At 42.4% G+C, this 17,542-nt stretch overlaps 1 protein-coding gene across 4 annotated transcripts in view; it reads right to left on the minus strand.

Annotated features, from left to right (window-relative positions):
* ARFGEF1 (ADP ribosylation factor guanine nucleotide exchange factor 1) overlaps positions 1-13,657 on the minus strand; it is an 85,795-nt gene extending 72,138 nt beyond the window's left edge. For 3 of the 4 annotated variants that reach the window (XM_042465209.1, XM_042465207.1, XM_042465205.1), the window contains exon 1: positions 13,348-13,657. In XM_042465209.1, the coding sequence (XP_042321143.1) occupies positions 13,348-13,471 (124 nt within the window). In that variant the 5' untranslated portion in view covers positions 13,472-13,657. The remainder of the gene's footprint in view (positions 1-13,347) is intronic. The other variant, XM_042465206.1, reaches the window with a different exon arrangement.
* Positions 13,658-17,542: the final 3,885 nt, after the last annotated feature.

Genomic DNA, 17,542 nt, shown 5'->3' on the forward strand with positions numbered 1-17,542 from the left:
AAGGATGGCAGTTATGGAGGGAGGAGTCTCTTTCTTCAGGTTAGCCCTGATGGAGCTGGGCCTGCCTAGTCAATCCCTCACAGGCCAGAGGTTAACAGTTATGGAGGGAGGAGTCTGTTATCTGTTGCATAACTTACACCAACATATGTTGCCAATAGGATTCTAGCTAATGATACTTTTTAAAACATACACAGTATTTTCACACACATATTTACAAATACGAAATGTACATTCCAGTGTAAAGCAGAATGAACAGAAAGTAAATAGGATGACAATAGTGATGTATGTATAGCAATGAACATCTGTAATCAGAACAGAGGCTATATAACAAGGATTTATTCAAATTATTAAGTTTTTATTTTTAACACAATGAACTCTGTGTTAAATATTAACTTCATAGAGAACACAGACTGGATCCAATGATTTCAGATCACATAGCTCCCTGACCTTTATGGAAATTTGAGAAACTCACATGGACCCTATATAAAATTGCTTGCTCAAGTAACCGAGTACAAGGCAATCCTCTTGTTATCAGTTTTCTGCTCAGGCAGAACATTCAAAAGACATGACAATTAAATATATTTGTTTTCTCCCAGGATTAGGATGCTTGGCTTTATGTTAATCATCTTGCTTAGTATCCTTACATGTGTATGAAAGCCAGTATATATTCAGCAGTGCATAAGGCATATAGGATGTATAGCCAGTGATGTCAGTAGTAGTAGTAGTATAAAGTCTCCATTTCATTGCAAGCCTTTTACCATGTATGTTTCATTCCAGAATATATCTTTAAGGAAATATGTATCAGATCCACTGGAAGTCATTGGAGTCCTGAGTATGGAATCTTTTTTATGTTGGACAATCTGTCATAGGCCTGAAATGAGCAGGGAAGGAGATCACAGCCAAAGACAGCTAAACTAATCCCTTTATCTCTGCATCAACCATTTCTACCTCTCTCTTCTTCTTCTTCGGCCAGCAAGAAAGGACAAATTCCTCTTTCCTTTGCATAGGACTTTAAAATTAAGCTGCAAGCCATATGAAATCAGGTTAAAAGCTACATATGGCCTTAAGGGCACAGGCTGAACACTTAAATTATTCTTCTTGAATTAATCTTGGTTTAATTTTTCTTTAATTTGATCTACCCTGCTTACCGCAAAGGAAACATTTGCAGGACTTGGGTGCATGACTGCAGTGTTATGAACATTTATTCAAGATTAAGACTTTTTGAAAGTGATGACAGTTTATACTTTCATATTAACTTAGATTCCATCTCCCTTCCCATTTCATTTCTACTCTTGACAACTTTTACAAAGATACTATATTGCTTATTGTTTCACAATTCAATAGACTATAAATGTACTGTATAGTTACATTTAAAAGAAACACAGTTACAGCACTTTTTCTTCCATTAAGAAAACACATTTTCATAGACAGAGAGACAGAATCACAGGACCCCATTTTTAGCATTAAATGGAGATAATCTAATTTGCCAATTATATATCTGATGATTTAGGAATCATTATGATTGTTTTCAATAGCTAGAAAATCAAATACTAAAGTTACATAATTCCCATACTGTTGACCACAATGAATGCTTATATGAGAAGCCAATCAAAAAGACTTAATGATTCAGAATTAAGAAACGGAAGAGACTATATTAAGACATTAGAGAAATATAACAATGATACCGTTAATAGCTAATCCCCACAGTTAAATGCTGAGATAGTTAAATCCATTCTACAAAATCTTCAAAGAAATTCTGGGGCAAGGGCTCTACAGTTAACCCCCCAAAAATGCTGAATCAGGAGGCTGTCAATGATGTCAAGGCTAAATGTAGTTCAGCCAAAATAAGTGGACACAGAACAAACATGTGGGGAATGATACATCATGAATATTTGGGTGATAACCACAAAACAGTATCAAAACACTCAGACAACACCAAAAGATTTTAAAAATAGGTCTAGCAAAATCATTAGTTAACAAAATCATCACCTAATGATGGTTTTAAGCCTTGTACTAGTTAGTACAAAGAATGCACTAATTGGAATTCAAAACAAACATCTGAATTGTAAATATCTAAATCTTGTTTTGTGAGAAACAAGGTAAAACAGTACAATAATCATAAAATTAGATATAAATTAGTCCCTAGAATTTTTAAGGACTGTCAAAATTCAAGAGGCACTCAACCATGTAAGTTTTTGAAGGGTACACTTTTGTGATAACAAAATCTTGTATGAATTTTTAAAGAGAGGCAGAGCCACAGCTTTCCTAATTGAAAAGCTCCATGAGGCCTGGTAAGAGGGACTGTTGTACACATATGAAAGCATATTTTAAGTTTATATCTCTGGATATTCTTATGTTATGATTGGCTTTAGAATTTATTTTATACAATGAGATAGTGTATAGCAAAAATTACAGTCAAGTGTATTTCAAGAATTACCTTGTTGTTTTTTTTAAAATTAAAATACTAAATACTAAAATACTCAGATTTTAGTACCTGTTCAGATATTTGTTGACCAGAAATTTCACTACACTGAATTACTGCCTAGCATACATTTGCCAAGAAAAGAAACTGTGTTCAAGAAGAATGTGCAATGAGACATAATTTGTCAGACTAAGGGCCGAAACAGACGGTCCGGATGGGGTGGCGTGAAGCTGCCAGACCAGAAGACGGATGGGGGTCATGGCAGCTGCATGCTGCAGCCCCAATTTGATGCAGCACTGACCAAAAAACGAGTGATTTTCAATCACTCCTTTTTCGGCCATGGAAAATTCGCCTTTAGCTGCTCTTCTGTAACCCCACAGTGACTTCCCAGTGTGTTGGGGGCTTGTGACATGTTACCCCCATGCCCCAAGAAGCCTGGAAGCAGGCGAATGTGCATCTGCTCTGGGCGCCTTCAGGGCATCATAGGGGTGTGTGCCATGTGCATGTCATGCCCCCAAGCTGCCCGCAGCTGCCCTGAAAGGGGCCTTTAGTGCCAGTCATTCCCCAAACAGTATTAAACCCTCCCCCATTTGGGTGTATACATGTGATTTTGCATACAGAAGTAGAAGAAACATGAAATCTAGCTTTAAAAGTAAAAAGATAATAAGGCAAAGAAAACTGTGGCAGAAGGAAATATATGCTGTTGAAACTGTGATATTAACTAAAGAAAGGGAGTGAAAGGCAAGATGAATCATTATAGCAAAGTAGGGAAAAATTTCCTTTGTAAGCTCTATTTACATGGTAAAATCTTGAACAACTGCAAAACTTCTAACACTTTTTTTGACTTCATTACTCTGACAATGCCTTCATTTTATTACACTATTATTTAAAAGACTCGCCATGACATTACCTTTCTGTGCTGGTGGAACTGTGTGCTCCTGTAAGGCAAGAGGTGATGCTGACAGTAGCAGTGCAATTGATGGTGTCTCATGTGTCAGAAAGGCTTTTGCTGAGGAGCCAGACAAACTGTGCCAAACAACTGGGCAGCAGCAGTAGTGGAGGAGTGAGACTTATGTCTCAGAGACAACAGCAGTGGCACTACAGCTAACATTTGTTAGTGCTGCACACAAGGAGCCACAGTAAACCCCTTTTAAGTGTCCTTTACCATGAAAACACTATAATGAGACAATCCAGAATGAAACAAGAGATAGTGGAAGACGTCCAGCTGGACGACACTCAACAAGCTACTGGAATACAGTAGACAACAACTACAAGCAGTGCAGTGGCTATAATATAACTGGACTAAAGCTAAAAGGATGTTCAGCTGTTGACAAGCTCAGAGGTGAAAGTCCAAAGCTGCACAACACATATTCTAGGAATACAGAATGTGAGAAGCATGAATCAGGGAAGGCAAGACATAATGAATCAGGAAATGGAACATAAAAACATTGCAATACTTGGGGTGAGCGAGTTAAACTGGACAGGAATGGGTTATTTTGAATCAGCTAATTACACAGTGTTTTCCTCAAGTAATGAAAATATAAGAAGAAACAGGATGGCATTAATAGTGAGGGCAAATGTAGCAAAAGCAGTTAAAGGATATAATGCAAAGTCTAACCTAATCAAATTTCTGCACTTTGATGCATGGCCAACATGGCTACCTCTTGGTAGGCTTTCAGAATTAGAGGATACTACATTTTAGCCACAACAGGGCAATCCTAAAGAGGGAGGTAAAGGACAGGGACTTAACTCTTTGAGGTTTATCTCCAACAGAGGTAAAATATTTATTTAAATGAAACTACAATTGGTGTGGTTTACCTAAACAGCATCTAAAAGATTATGAAATGCAACAACACAGAGACTTCTTGATAAATCCAATGCTCTCTGCCAATAAAGGAGGTGGGTAGCCTTGGCACAGGACAGAGACAACATGGATCCCAACAGAGGTTTCTCTTCAGGTTGTTAACAGACTATAAATTTTATTTCCTGGAGTTTACAATCATTTATCTCCCTCTGCCTACATGGATATCCCTCTGTACCATCTTAACTGATAACAATTATAACAACATTTTAACAAAATGTAGGCCTATGACTCCAAGATCATCATTTTTTTCTTTCTCCTGTTTGATTTTAACACTTTTGCCTGATGAGAAAGCCTGAGGTGCTTTCAAAGCTTGCATCATGTATTTTGGTTGGCCAATAAAAGTATCACTGTAGTGTGGACTTTGGATGTTATTGCACAAAAAATATCATTAAGACTTTAGAGAAAACCCATCAATATATGCTGTAACCATAATACTAGTTTATGCTTCAAGTACTGAGAAAGAAAAAGAAGAAATGGAAAATTCTGTGCTGGAGTTCAGGATAAATTTGACTAAACACCAAAATAGAACTTGTTGTCAAATGTAATAAAGAAAGGTTAATACTGAACAGTACAAAGATGTCAAAAGCAGGAAAAGAAACATTCAAATTAACATGACTTGCTCATTTTATAGAGTAATAATTTGTAAGACACTGATAGAGTGCAGTATTGGAGACTACTCAACAAAACCGCTTGATATATTTTAGCTGTGCTACAGGAAACCCACACTTATCTGATGGGTTAGGGACCAGAGCACTGTCAGAAATCAGCTGAAGTCAGTCTTTTTAAGCTTGAAAATGCATTTTGACCCCCCCCCAAAATGTAAATAGCACATTATATATAACTTTTGAATGTAAAAGCTAATGTAACACACTACACACACAAAGACACATGGTTATCTTTAATGTCTTGCACAGTAGCACAGTATAGTAATACTGCAAGAGATGCACTGCACACAATCTCAGAAGCACCATGAATGACTATACACAGATTGCATCTCAGAAACACCATGGACTGAATGCAGACTAAAGAAGCACTGCCCACAATCTCAGAAGCACTATGGACTGAACATAGATTGCATCTCAGAAGCACTACAGACTGAATGCTTGGGGGTGGGAGGGTCCAACAGTGCTCGATTTGAACTACTAAGGAGGCTTGCTTTGGACTCGTTGCATATTGCATATTGTACACTGCTTGCAAAGAGAATGGGTGCCAAGTCTCTGTCGTTGGTTTGGCACCTTTTTCCCCTTTCAGTTCACTTTGCAAGCTGTGCACATGCTTGTGAGCAGTCCAAAGCGAGCCTCCATATGAAGAACGATCACAAACCCATTCTTTCCACACTTGCACATTACACAGACAAGTTCCATTAATTCGAGGAGGGGTTTTCCTTAGGCAAGCCTTTGGGATCATCCATGTCCGGGTGAGTGGTCCTAGGCAAGCTTCACAGGCAAAAGGAACTGACAAAAAATGGATCCCCTGTCAAATTCATGGAACTTGCTTGTACTGTAATCTACAAATATCCAAAGAGCAAGGTGTCGAAAATTGAGACATCAACAAGCGGCAAGTTCCTGTATTTGCACAGTTCCTTATCATAGACTGTATGACTTTCAACAAAACAAAAGAAGAACTGGGGGGGGGGGAGGGGATGGAATAAATGCAGGCCTCATGTAATTAGATAAGGTAAATCAAATTCAAAATGCACTACCTTACATTTTCACCAACAGAAAGAGAAAAAGACGACATCCCAGAGAACAGCTTCACTGAACACAGTACAATCTACCTCTTGCTCAGTTGGTAGACACGTAAATCAGTCAGTTAAAAAAAAAAAACATATGGCAATTGTGTGGTTGATAAAGGAGGGCTAAAACAATACAGGCTTTTGGTACTGGACTGCAGCAACATGTTTACAGTAAAAATGCAATAAAGCTTGAGCTGGGAAGGGATTCTATTTTAGCTCATCTTACTGCAGCTGTGTCTGCCTGCCTGCAACAGATAAGGTAACTAGGGCCCCATACAGATAGGACAAAATAAAGCTGCTTCGGGTCACTTCGGAGGTATGCTGTTTAAATGATGCAAGTGTCCTAAGAGTCCAGAAGCTGTGTCAAAGCTGTGCTCCAGTCCTTAGGACTGGAGCATAGCTTTGGTGTAGCTTCTGGCCACTTAGGATGCGTGCATTATTTAAACAGCATACCTCCGAAGTGACCCGAAGCAGCTTTATTTTGGCCTGTCTGTATGGGGCCTAGGAGCTGCCTCCAGAATCCCTTACTGAGTATGCATGAACAGCAAAATAGGGAGAAAAGGGAACGCAGAATAGCTTGCCTCATCAGCTACCCCTGGCATGATAAAAAGAAAAGAAAAAAGAAAAAACATAGATTAATAGTTTGTCCAATAAAAGGGAAACACTGTCGGCCATACACATTTGCAGCTTTGACTTCTGCAGATTTGATTATTCATGGATTTGATTATTACATGTCTAGGAATCTCTTGGTCCTACAGCATGACTCTGCTGGAAGTTGGCCACAGAGTTATGTTAGAGGACCTAGAGATTCCTGGAGAAAACAGTTCTTGAGGCACTGATAGGCCCCCTCCAGTGCAATTCTATGGTCAATTTCTGGTGGCTGTTGACCACAGAGTTGCACCGGATGACCTAGATTACTAGGGGGTCCTTTCTCAGGTAAAAAAAAAGATAGTGGTTATTTATTTATGGTTTTTCCACTTTCATGGGGGTCCTGTGCCCCTAACCCCAGCGAAAGTAGAGGGCCCACTGTAATACAAAAAGTGGAGGCAGATGAAAAAATTATCCCTGGATGTATTTTGAAGGAAGCTTTCACGTGATTAGAAAGTTTAGAATGTGGTTGTTTGTTTATGCAAGACTTACCTGTCCTGATTGTTTAATTCCATGAGAACATAATAATTTTTAAGGGGGGGGGAGGGAATTTTGATGTATAATGTTAGCCGCCCCAATTGACCTCAAAGGGGTGGGAGATCAATAAATTATTATTATTATTATTAGTTTTGAATAAAATCTCTGGCATCAAACTTTCTGTTGAAGAAATTGTGCTGAGGAACACATATAGTCAGCCCTCCATATCCACAGATTTTTTAATCCATGGATTCAAGTATCCATTTTTGGTTTTGCTATTTTATATCAGGGACAACATTTCACTGTGCTGCTGTTTTTAAAGGGACTTGAACATCCATGGATTTTGGTATCCACGGAGGGGACTAGAACCAAACCCCAGTGGATATTAAGGGTCCACTGTATTTAGTTAACTGAGGTGTGTCTACATATAAAGGAGAAACTGAGAATGAACTCCCTCAGCCTTCTTATAAAAAAGACGTGTGTATTCATGTCCCATCAAGTCACCTGTTGACTTATAGCAACCCCATGAATTTCATAGGGTTTTCTTAGGTAAGGGATACTCAAGAGATTGTTTTGCCAGCTCCATCCTCTGAAATACATAGCCTACAATATCTTGTATTATTTGATGAGCTCTCTCACTAAAGTACTAACCAGGGCTGACCATGCTTAGGCGCGTTACAGACCGCCCAAAACAGGCGGTCTGCCGCCGCCACCATTTGCAGCAGCAAGGAGCCCCAGCGGCCAAACTGCGAGGCTCCTTGGCGCCGCAAAAAAGAAGCCCCAAAATGGTGCTTCTTCTTGCAGCACGCTAATGACGCCGCAAGGTGTCCGATACATCAAGATGGCAGCGCCCGTGTAGAATGGGTGCGGCCATTTTGTACGTCCCCAGGACATACTAGGGTTAAGGACGTGTGTATAGCACGCCCTTTCCTAACCCTAGTACGTCCTGGGGACATACTTTACGCCCGTGCGGAACGGGCCTTAGTTTCCAAAATTAGACAGAATCTGGTGCCTTTAGATTTTAATCTTACTTACATTACTTACTAAACATGCTCTCAGTTTTTGTTTACATGCACACACTTGCTTAAACTAACACTGATGAATATGTAGCAAATAAAATATATCCGGACCAGAATACACTGACATAAGCAGGGGCGTCTGGCACCAGGGTGTCACCCAGTGAGGGGGGGATGCAGAGCTTTGGGTTGGGGACTTTGGGGCAAATCCAAAAGGACCTGCTCCCAACTCCCTGTCCCATGTGGCTTTACTCTAAAGTAAAGCAGGGCAGGGATGGGGGGAGTTGGTACCTCTTCCTCCAACGCATGCCACAGCGCATGTCAGGGAAGTGGGGGGGCACTCAGCGGGTGTCACCCCTCCTTCAGGGGAGTAACCCAGTACAGTTCGAAAACACCCTACACGCCTTGTGATGCTACTGTGCATAAATAATAGTAATATTGTTTTGTTTGAGAATATAATGTTATCATATTCTTATGTATTAACTTATTTCCACATACAGTACATCAGCCCTAAGCCTATTCACTCAAAAGCAAAGTCTATAAATACAATTAACAGGAAGATCTTTGTAAATATATTTCATATTGTAGGATGATTATATAAACAAAATGTATATTGGGACAATTTTATAAACTAGGAATATTTCAAATTTAAACATATTTTATATTAAAAACAAAACAGATAGATTAATTTTACAGACAAAAGCTATACAGAGTATGATCATTAGGAACACCTCCCAAGCAAGCTCCTGAAAACAAATTACAGTGGTTTCCAAGCGATTACCCTCTTGTACACGCTGCAGAGAAATGTGCTGGCCTTATACTATGCCACAAAATTATTTTGCAACCCTACTCAATGAGCCACAGCAAAAAACCTGTACTTCTAAACTGCCAAATTAACCTGTAAATAAGACAGACTTCATTTCATTATGAATCAGGGGATTTGGAGATTTAGTTCTTGCATTCCAATAGCAAAACAGTTATGTCATCCAGTTCTAGAGATGATGGCAAAAATTCACACCCAGTCCACTGATAAATAAATAAATTTTAAATTAATTAGTTCTTTTTTGTTCTTTGCCATGACTGTCAATACTTTGAGGAAGTATCTGCTCACCTAGACCTTAAAAGGTTTCTATATGCAATTATAACCCCCATTTGTGATCTGTGCTGGACTACGACTCTGAAGACCAGTTCAGCCATGTCAACCCACTGAGTGATCCGGGGCAAGTCACATGCTCTCAGCTTCAGAGGAAGGCAATGGTAAACCACCTGTAAACAAATCCTGCTAATAAAACTCCATAAGTTCACATTGGGCCACCATAAGTTGGAAACGACCTCAATGCACATAACAAATAAAAAAAAAGCCGTTAGTGAATTTGTGTCAAGCATATCATTCCATTACTATACTTCCACTTTCACTCATAATTTCTATTCCTTAAGCTCTGCCTTGGTCCATCTGTCAGATTTTTTAAAAATAGCAACAGAACATGGAAACAGTTCCACCCAGAGAACAAGACTTTGGAGTACAGAAATGGCCCAAGTTCTCAGTAGAACTTGATATAATAATAATTTCTCTGTATTTGTAATCAGAAGAGAAATCAAGTGGCCTTCCAGATGTTGTTGGACTGCAATTGCCAGCACTTCTCACCACAGGCTGTACTGACTAGACTTTTATCTATAAGATGATTAAACGTATGAATCTGTTAGGCCTAATTTTGGATCTCGACACAAACACACACAAAATCTGTTAAACTGAAGTCGTTTTCAAAACTTATCAACATCTTTATTTCCATTATGACAGCCTCTCTCAACCAGATATTTTATAATGCAAGTCACATAAACACTTGACCTTTGGCCATGCTGTTTGGGGCTGATGGGAATTAAGAGACAAAAACAACCTGAAGGCATCAAAGTGGGGAAAGCTGCGTGACTTTAAAAAGGCCCACTGGGCCTACAATAGCATATTGTGTCAAAAATGGTGGAGGAAGGTAAACAGCATTTTAAAAAGAGAATATTCTCCCATCTATAAGGCTGGTCAGTGTTGTGCATAGACAATACAATTAAGTACAGAAAAGAAAATGAGAAAAACTGCAGAAAGAAAATGAGCTAACATACATTTATTTAATATAAAAATGATTATTTTGTTCTAACTGCACAATTCTATAAGACTAATTATAACAGTATGTTTAAAAGGATTGCAAATCTCAAAGTATATGACAATGAAAAGAGTGATAAAACAGACATCCACACTCAGATGGGGTTGATCCAGTTCCTTCTTTAATGTAGGCTAGTTTCGGATCCAAACATGTAAGGCTTCCACTGACTCATCATATTATGAAGGTAATACTAGATAATGAGTTGATTTCAGGTATGTAATACTGTCTTTAAACACACACACCCATTACATTAGCAATACTGAGCAATCACAAAATTATGCTATAGCAAAACCCTACCTATATCACCCCAAATGTGTGGAGAAATTATTAGTAATAACATGTTCTTTACTTCCATGTTGTTAATTTGTAATAAGAAAGGTCTAGCACAGGGAATACATTACAGTGCATTACATGCTACCTGAACACTTAGCGCTTTGATTGTAGTTGTTGTTAGCTGCCCCTGTGTTGATCCCAACACATGGGAACCTTGTGGATGAGGCAACTCCAAGACTCCCTGTTCTCCACTGCTTTGCTCAAGGCCTGCAAATTCATGCCTGTGACCTCACTGATTTATTCTATCCATCTAGCAAGTGGCCTTCCTCTCTTCCTCCTGCCCCTCTACCTTTCCTAGTATTATTGTCTTTTCCAGTGAGTCCTGCCTCTTCATGATGTGGGACGTTATCAGACAAGAGAAACTGGAAGTATAATCCAATGGCAATCTGAATGCAATCATGGGGTTTAACATTACTGTGTGATAGACTACCACACGCAATTTCGGGCAATGGAAAGTCTGTCCGAGCGCAATCATGGTGTTTCACGTTATTTCACGAGAGGTGATCACACGCAATTTCAGGCAATGGCAAGCTATTTTCGGGCAATGGGAAGTCGGTTCAAACGCAATTTGAATTCACGTAAATTCAATGAACTAGTGAACTCACATGAATGCGTTCTGGCCCCACTTTCTTTTCATTCGAAATTAAGAGAAATTCCTCCCATGTGATAAACTCCATTGTCAAAGTATGACATGCTCAACTTGGACATCTTGACTTCCAGGGAGATTTCAGGTTTGGTCTGTTTCTAGGGCCCATGTGTTTGTCTTTTTGGCTGTCCATGGGATCCACAGCACTCTTCTCCAGCACCAAAGCTCAAATGCACTGATTTTTCTTCTGATACTTCCTTGCTTTCACTTCTGTCCAGGAGGACTTCCAACATGTCCTCCATTTTGAGCAGGACTCAGAAGCATGCATTTACATCTCTATAAATACTTTTAGCTTTTACTCTGTAATGTTCTCAATTTTTTCTTGAATGCCCTACATTTTTGCGGTGCCTTGTCCTTTTTTTGCGGTTAGGAGGACATCCGGCCACACTTTTCCCTTACTGTCTTTCATTCTGTTCTCCTTTTTCTAGGACATGTCCCACGTTCCCACCTTACAAATAAGTCCAGGAGAAATTCCAACTTGTCCTCCGTTTTGAGCAGGACTAAGCAGCATGAATTTACATTTTTACACATGTTTTTGTCAGCGTTCATTTTGTTGTGTCCTCCATTTGGCAGTTCCTTGTCTGCCTCTGGGATTAGGAACACATCTGATCACCCTGTCCCCTTACTGTCTTTTGGCTCTGTCCTAAAATAACCACACAACACATAATATAAACCCCACTCCTCTGTTGTTAACTGTTGTTATTGCTTTGTGTTTTTTCAACCTAATCCACACAGATGTCCTATAAAAGACGCCTTGTACCATCGCCGCATCCTCCCTGCGGCCTGGCTGTCATTCCTTCTATCTAGACAACAGACTCTCCATTCAAAGAAGAGCATCGGTTTCAAAGGCTGCCTCCATCCCTTCCTCCGGCTTCCGCCTCTCCTTCCCGGCCTTGTTCTTCCAGGTCAGCTCCCCCTCCCTGCACACCTTCTCCTCTGCCTATTCATGCAGGGTGTGTTTTGTCACTGGTGGAGGCCAGAGGGGGTGGCGGGGAAAGAAAGCCATGTCAAAGGCAGCCCAACACACTTTGAAGGCTGCCTCTACACTGCGGAAATAATCCCGTTTGGCACCACTTCAACAGCCAGAGCTCCATGCTGTGGAATTCTAGGAACGGTAGTTCTGTGGGGCATTTAGTCTTCTCAGCCACACAGCTCTGGTGCCACAGCAAACTACAATTCCCAGGATGGCACAGCACTGAACCATGGCAGTTCAAGCGGGTTCAAACTGGATTATTTCTGCAGTGCAGCAGGGGCAGCCTGAATGGGGATTTGAGCCCTTCTCTCCTAGAATCCCAGCCCAACATTCAAAATACAGGAGTCTCTATGGAAGACAACAAACTACATTTCTCAGACTTCCTCAGCACGGAGCCCTGGTCCCTGATTTAGTACATTTCCTCACATTCCATAGTTAGAGCAGCACCAAACTGGATTCTTTCTGCAGTGTGGAGGCAGCCGAACCTTCCTTGACCAGCCCTTCTGTCCTTCCTTCTGCCCCCATTGCTCCATCTCCCACTTGCAATTGGGGGGGGGGGCAGTGAGGGGACAGGAGGAAAGAAGGCCAGGGAAAGAGTCTTGTGTGGAGAATATCTGAAGAGCCTTGTTTCCAGTTGGGAGGGAGACAGTGAAGCAGGTCCAGAAAAACCACACTGCAGAAGACAATCCAGTTCGAGGCCTCTCTAGCTGCCCTGGCCCAATGCTAGGGAATCCTGGGGACTGTAGTTTCGTGAGGCACTTAGCCTTCTCTTTATTGGCCACAATGAAACTACAGTTCCCAGGATTCCCTTGGGCGGCGAAGTCGGTCTCAAACTGGATTGTTTCTGCAGTGTGTTTTGGACAATAGTCTTGTGTCCATTTGGGGGCGGAGGTGGGGTCACAGCAGGGCTGTTTCTCGGGGGAAGAATAGTGCTTTCCTTCGCCGACCCCGAGGCCCTCCCTTTCTCCCTTTCCTCCCCCCGCAAGGCCTCCTGACAGCCGCCTCTCCCTTCCCTCCGTCAGGTGCCTCAATCCCTGTCCTCTACCCATCCTTCTTCCTTATACCGCCGCCATCATTTACCGAGGGCCACCTCGCAGGCTTTGCGCAGCTGGGAGTGGTGCGCCTTCTTGACCTCCTTGTCGGCCAGGATCTTCTCCAGGGCCCGCGTCAGGAACATGTTCTTGGTCTTCTTCCCCTCATGCATGGGGGCGAGCGAGGGAAGGAGGGAGGGAGGGAGAGAGAGGGGGCACTGATCGCCGGCTTGAAACGGCAACGACAGGACGGGGCTCGACGGGGCCTCTGGATGCGGAGCGCTCAGCTCCGTCGCCCGCTCGCCGAAGCCTCCATTTAGCGAGAGCCTCCTCTCCTCCTCGCCATGTTGGAAGGAAACGACGTCAAGGCCGAGGCCCCAGTGGTTGCTGCTGCGGAGGAGGAGGAGGAGGCGCAGCCGCAGGGAGGGAGGGCGAGCCCAGCAGCAGTAGCCCCGCTCCGGCGGCAACAGGTGTGGAGAAGGCGGGGCCTAGGCCTAGCCTTCCTCCTCCTCCTCCTCCTCCTCCTCCTCTGAGGAGGAGAACGAGGAAGAGGCCTAGCGCCGCTGAGGTAAAAAAGGAAACACCGCCAACGCCGCCTCCCTCAGGTTATTATTATTACTATTATGTATTGGGCCTAGCTTGCCGCAAGACCCTCTTCTAGAGTAGTGCCGCTGTGTATACTCCACTTTTGCCCTCCCCCGTTGCATCATGGGACTTGCAGTTTAAGGGAAGGGGCGTTTAGAATGCTCAGCCACGGAGCTCTGAGGCCACGCCGGACTACAAAGCCCAGAGTGCAACGGGAGGCAGCCCTGACCAACCCAAGTGGAACAGCAGCCCTGTAGAAGAGTGTACCTAGGTCCTAGGACAGTGATGGTGAACCTTTCAGAGGCCGAGTGCCCAAACTGCAACCCAAAACCCACTTATTTATTGCAAAGTGCCATGTCACTCTGGCTTTCTAGTGACAAACCCTGGCATACTCTGTGCTGGGGCGACGGTACATGTGCCCACAGAGAGGGCTCTGAGTGCCACCTCTGGCTTGCGTGCCATAGGTTCACCATCGCTGTCCTAGGAGGTTATCTATAGCAATAGCAACACGTTGAACAGTATTGGAGGCATGGTTACCAAATTTGCAGATGACAGTAAGTTAGGAGGAATAGCTAATACCCCAGAGGACAGGATCAAAATTCAAAATGACCTGAATAGACTAGAAAGCTGGGCCAAAGCTAACAAAATGAAATTCAACACGGAGAAATGTAAGGTACAGATATAGGATGAACGATACCTGGCTGAATGAAACTACTGTGAAAGGGATCTGGGAGTCCAAGTAGACCACAAGTTGAACATGAGTCAACAGTGCAATGCGGCAGCTAAAAAGGCCAGTGCAATTTTAGGCTGCATCAATAAAAGTATAGGCGGGGTACAGACCGCCGCTTTGCGGCGGTCTGCCGCCGCCGCCAGTAGGTCCGCGGGGGAGCCGGAGCCTTCAGACAGCCCGACTCCCGCGCGGACCGAAAAAAGAAGCTCCAAAATGGAGCTTCTTTTAGCGTCGCGTTTGCGACGTAGCGAGGCGCCAGGGGCTCACTCGCTACGTCACAAGCGGCGCGACACGTCTGGACGCTGTGCATCCAGTACGTAAAGATGGCGGCGCCCGTATGAACAGGGCGCCGCCATCTTGTACGTATTCAATACGTACTAGGGTTAGGGGGGTGCGGAAGCACCGCCCCTTCCTAACCCTAGTACGTATTGTATACGTACTATTTGGCGGTCTGTAAACCGCCATAGTGTCTAGATCAAGAGAAGTAATAGTGCCACTGTATTCTGCTCTGGTCAGGCCCCACCTGGAATATTGTGTCCAGTTCTGGGCACCATAATTTAAAAAGGATGTGGAGAAAACGAGTGTGTCCAAAGGAGGGCAACTAAAATGGTGAAGGGTCTGGAAACCTTGCCCTATGAGGAACAACTTAGGGAGCTGGGGATGTTTAGCCTGGAGAAGAGATAGTTGAGAGGAGATATGATAGCCTTGTTTAAGTATTTGAAGAGATGTCGTATTAAGAATGGAGTAAGCTTGTTTTCTGCTGCTCTAGAGAATAGGGCCAGGAGCAATGGATGCAAACTACAGGAAAAGAGATTCCACCTCAACATTAGGAGGAACTTCTTGACATAAGGGCTGTTCAACAGTGGAACAGACTCCCTCAGAGTGTAGTGGAGTCTCCTTCCTTAGAGGTCTTTAAACAGAGGCTGGATGGTCATCTGTCAGGGATGCTTTGATTGAGATTTCCTGCATGGCAGAATGGTGTTGGACTGGATGGCCCTTGCGGTCTCTTCCAACTCTATGATTCCATGATTCTATGATTACCATGTTCTCTTTAGGAATCTCTAAGTCCTCCAATGCAATTTTGCTGCAAGTTGACCATAGAGTTGTGCTGGAGAATCTAGAACAGGGGTAGGCAACCTTTTTGAGCTGGGGGCCGGGTTGCTGTCCCTCAGACAACTGGGGGGCCGAAGCCAATAAATAAATAAATAAAAAACAAATCAGGACAAATGTAGGACAAAAATTTCAAATGGAGGACACTTTTTTATTAAAAAATGGAGGACATGCTAAAAAAATTGCTGATTTTTTAAAAAAATATTAATATAAATGCATGTTTTGGAGGCTTCTATAGACAGTTGCCCCGCTTGCCTGCCCCTTGCCCCCCCTTGGCCTCCTCCTGATAGGCCAAAGGCTCCAGCGGCAATCAGCGGCAGGACTGGGCTGGGGCCAGTCCCAAGACCTTGCCGGGCCGCATCCGGCCCGCGGGCCGCAGATTGCCTACCCCTGATCTAGAAGCTCCTAGAGAAAACACCGCTCTAAGCATTTGTACGTCCTCCAGTGTGGTTCTATGATCAATGTCTGGTAGATATTGAACATAGAGTTGCACTGGAGGACCTGGAAATTTCTAGAGAGGTATTCTCTTAGGTAAAAAGAATAGTTTTTGTTTTATTTGTGGTTTTCCCACATTCATGGGGGTGCTTCATCCCTAACCCCAGCAAATGTGGAAGGACCACTGTAGTTCTATCCAAGTAGAAAACAATAGTAGGCCCATCCTCCATAATTTCTACTCATTGTCTGCTTGGCTAAAAGGTACAAGCGGCAATATCAAGCTTTCAAAAGGAGATAGGCTTGAGAGGAAGACCTCAATAATAACAATAAATGCCCACTCCCTCAAAACAGAGCAGTGACCATTCTTTCTATTGGGGGAAAAATAACATGGAAACTTGTCACCAACCATTATTATATGGTAGCTAGACTCGCCACAAACACTCGATAAAAGTAATCATTATGCTACAATTAGCTCTCAAGATGTCACAAGCTTTTATAGTTTACTGGACGATACTAACAGGACCACCCCTCTGAAATGTATTACTTGAAATTAAGTTACTTTACTTCCACAGAGGTATGTTTGGGATTACCGCCAAGAATGTTCAAAAGACTTAATCTGTTCTAAATCAAACAGTTCTTGCACTTGGCCATAATAACTCTGCCTCTGCTTCAACCTCCTCATTGCCAGTTAAGATTAAACAAGTGTAAGAACCTTAAAATTGGCAGCAAAACACTTGTTTTCTTCTCAGTTTCAAGATAAAAGTAGATCAGAGTGACTACCAGAGCCTTGTAAGATGGGAAGGATACCCAAGAATTTAAAAGTCTCAGAAACCAAGGAATGCCCAGCTGGCACTTACAATGTATTTGTGATTGGAGTAAAAGAAGGTAGGGGTATTCAGGAAATCCACACGAAAGAAACACTGGGAGCTGGTTACGGATTACTTTACTTTATCCTAGCAACTGACCAGACTTCCATAACAAAACCCAATTTCATGTTGAGAGCCATATCTTTGCAGACAGACAGCTTTTGACCTAACACAGGTATCCATATGGTAGAATGTCCCCAGATGATAAAATAGGATTTTAAAAATGTGTTTAAGATCTTATAAAATACATTTTTTCTAACATTCTGGCATTGGAGAATGTGCTTACAATACAAAAGGCTCCATGTTCCATTCCCTAGCACTTCTAGTTAAAACAGTTGTGTAGCTGGTTATGACAGCCAGCGTGGCGTAGTGGTTTGAGCCCTGGAATATGACTCTGGAGACCAGGGTTTGAATCCCCACTGAGCCATGAGCCATTGAAACGCACTTGAATGACCTTGTGCAAGTTGTATTATTATTATTATTATTATTATTATTATTATTATTATTATTATTATTAT

The sequence above is a fragment of the Sceloporus undulatus genome, chromosome 4 (assembly GCF_019175285.1).
Source record: "Sceloporus undulatus isolate JIND9_A2432 ecotype Alabama chromosome 4, SceUnd_v1.1, whole genome shotgun sequence".
Taxonomy (NCBI): domain Eukaryota; kingdom Metazoa; phylum Chordata; class Lepidosauria; order Squamata; family Phrynosomatidae; genus Sceloporus; species Sceloporus undulatus.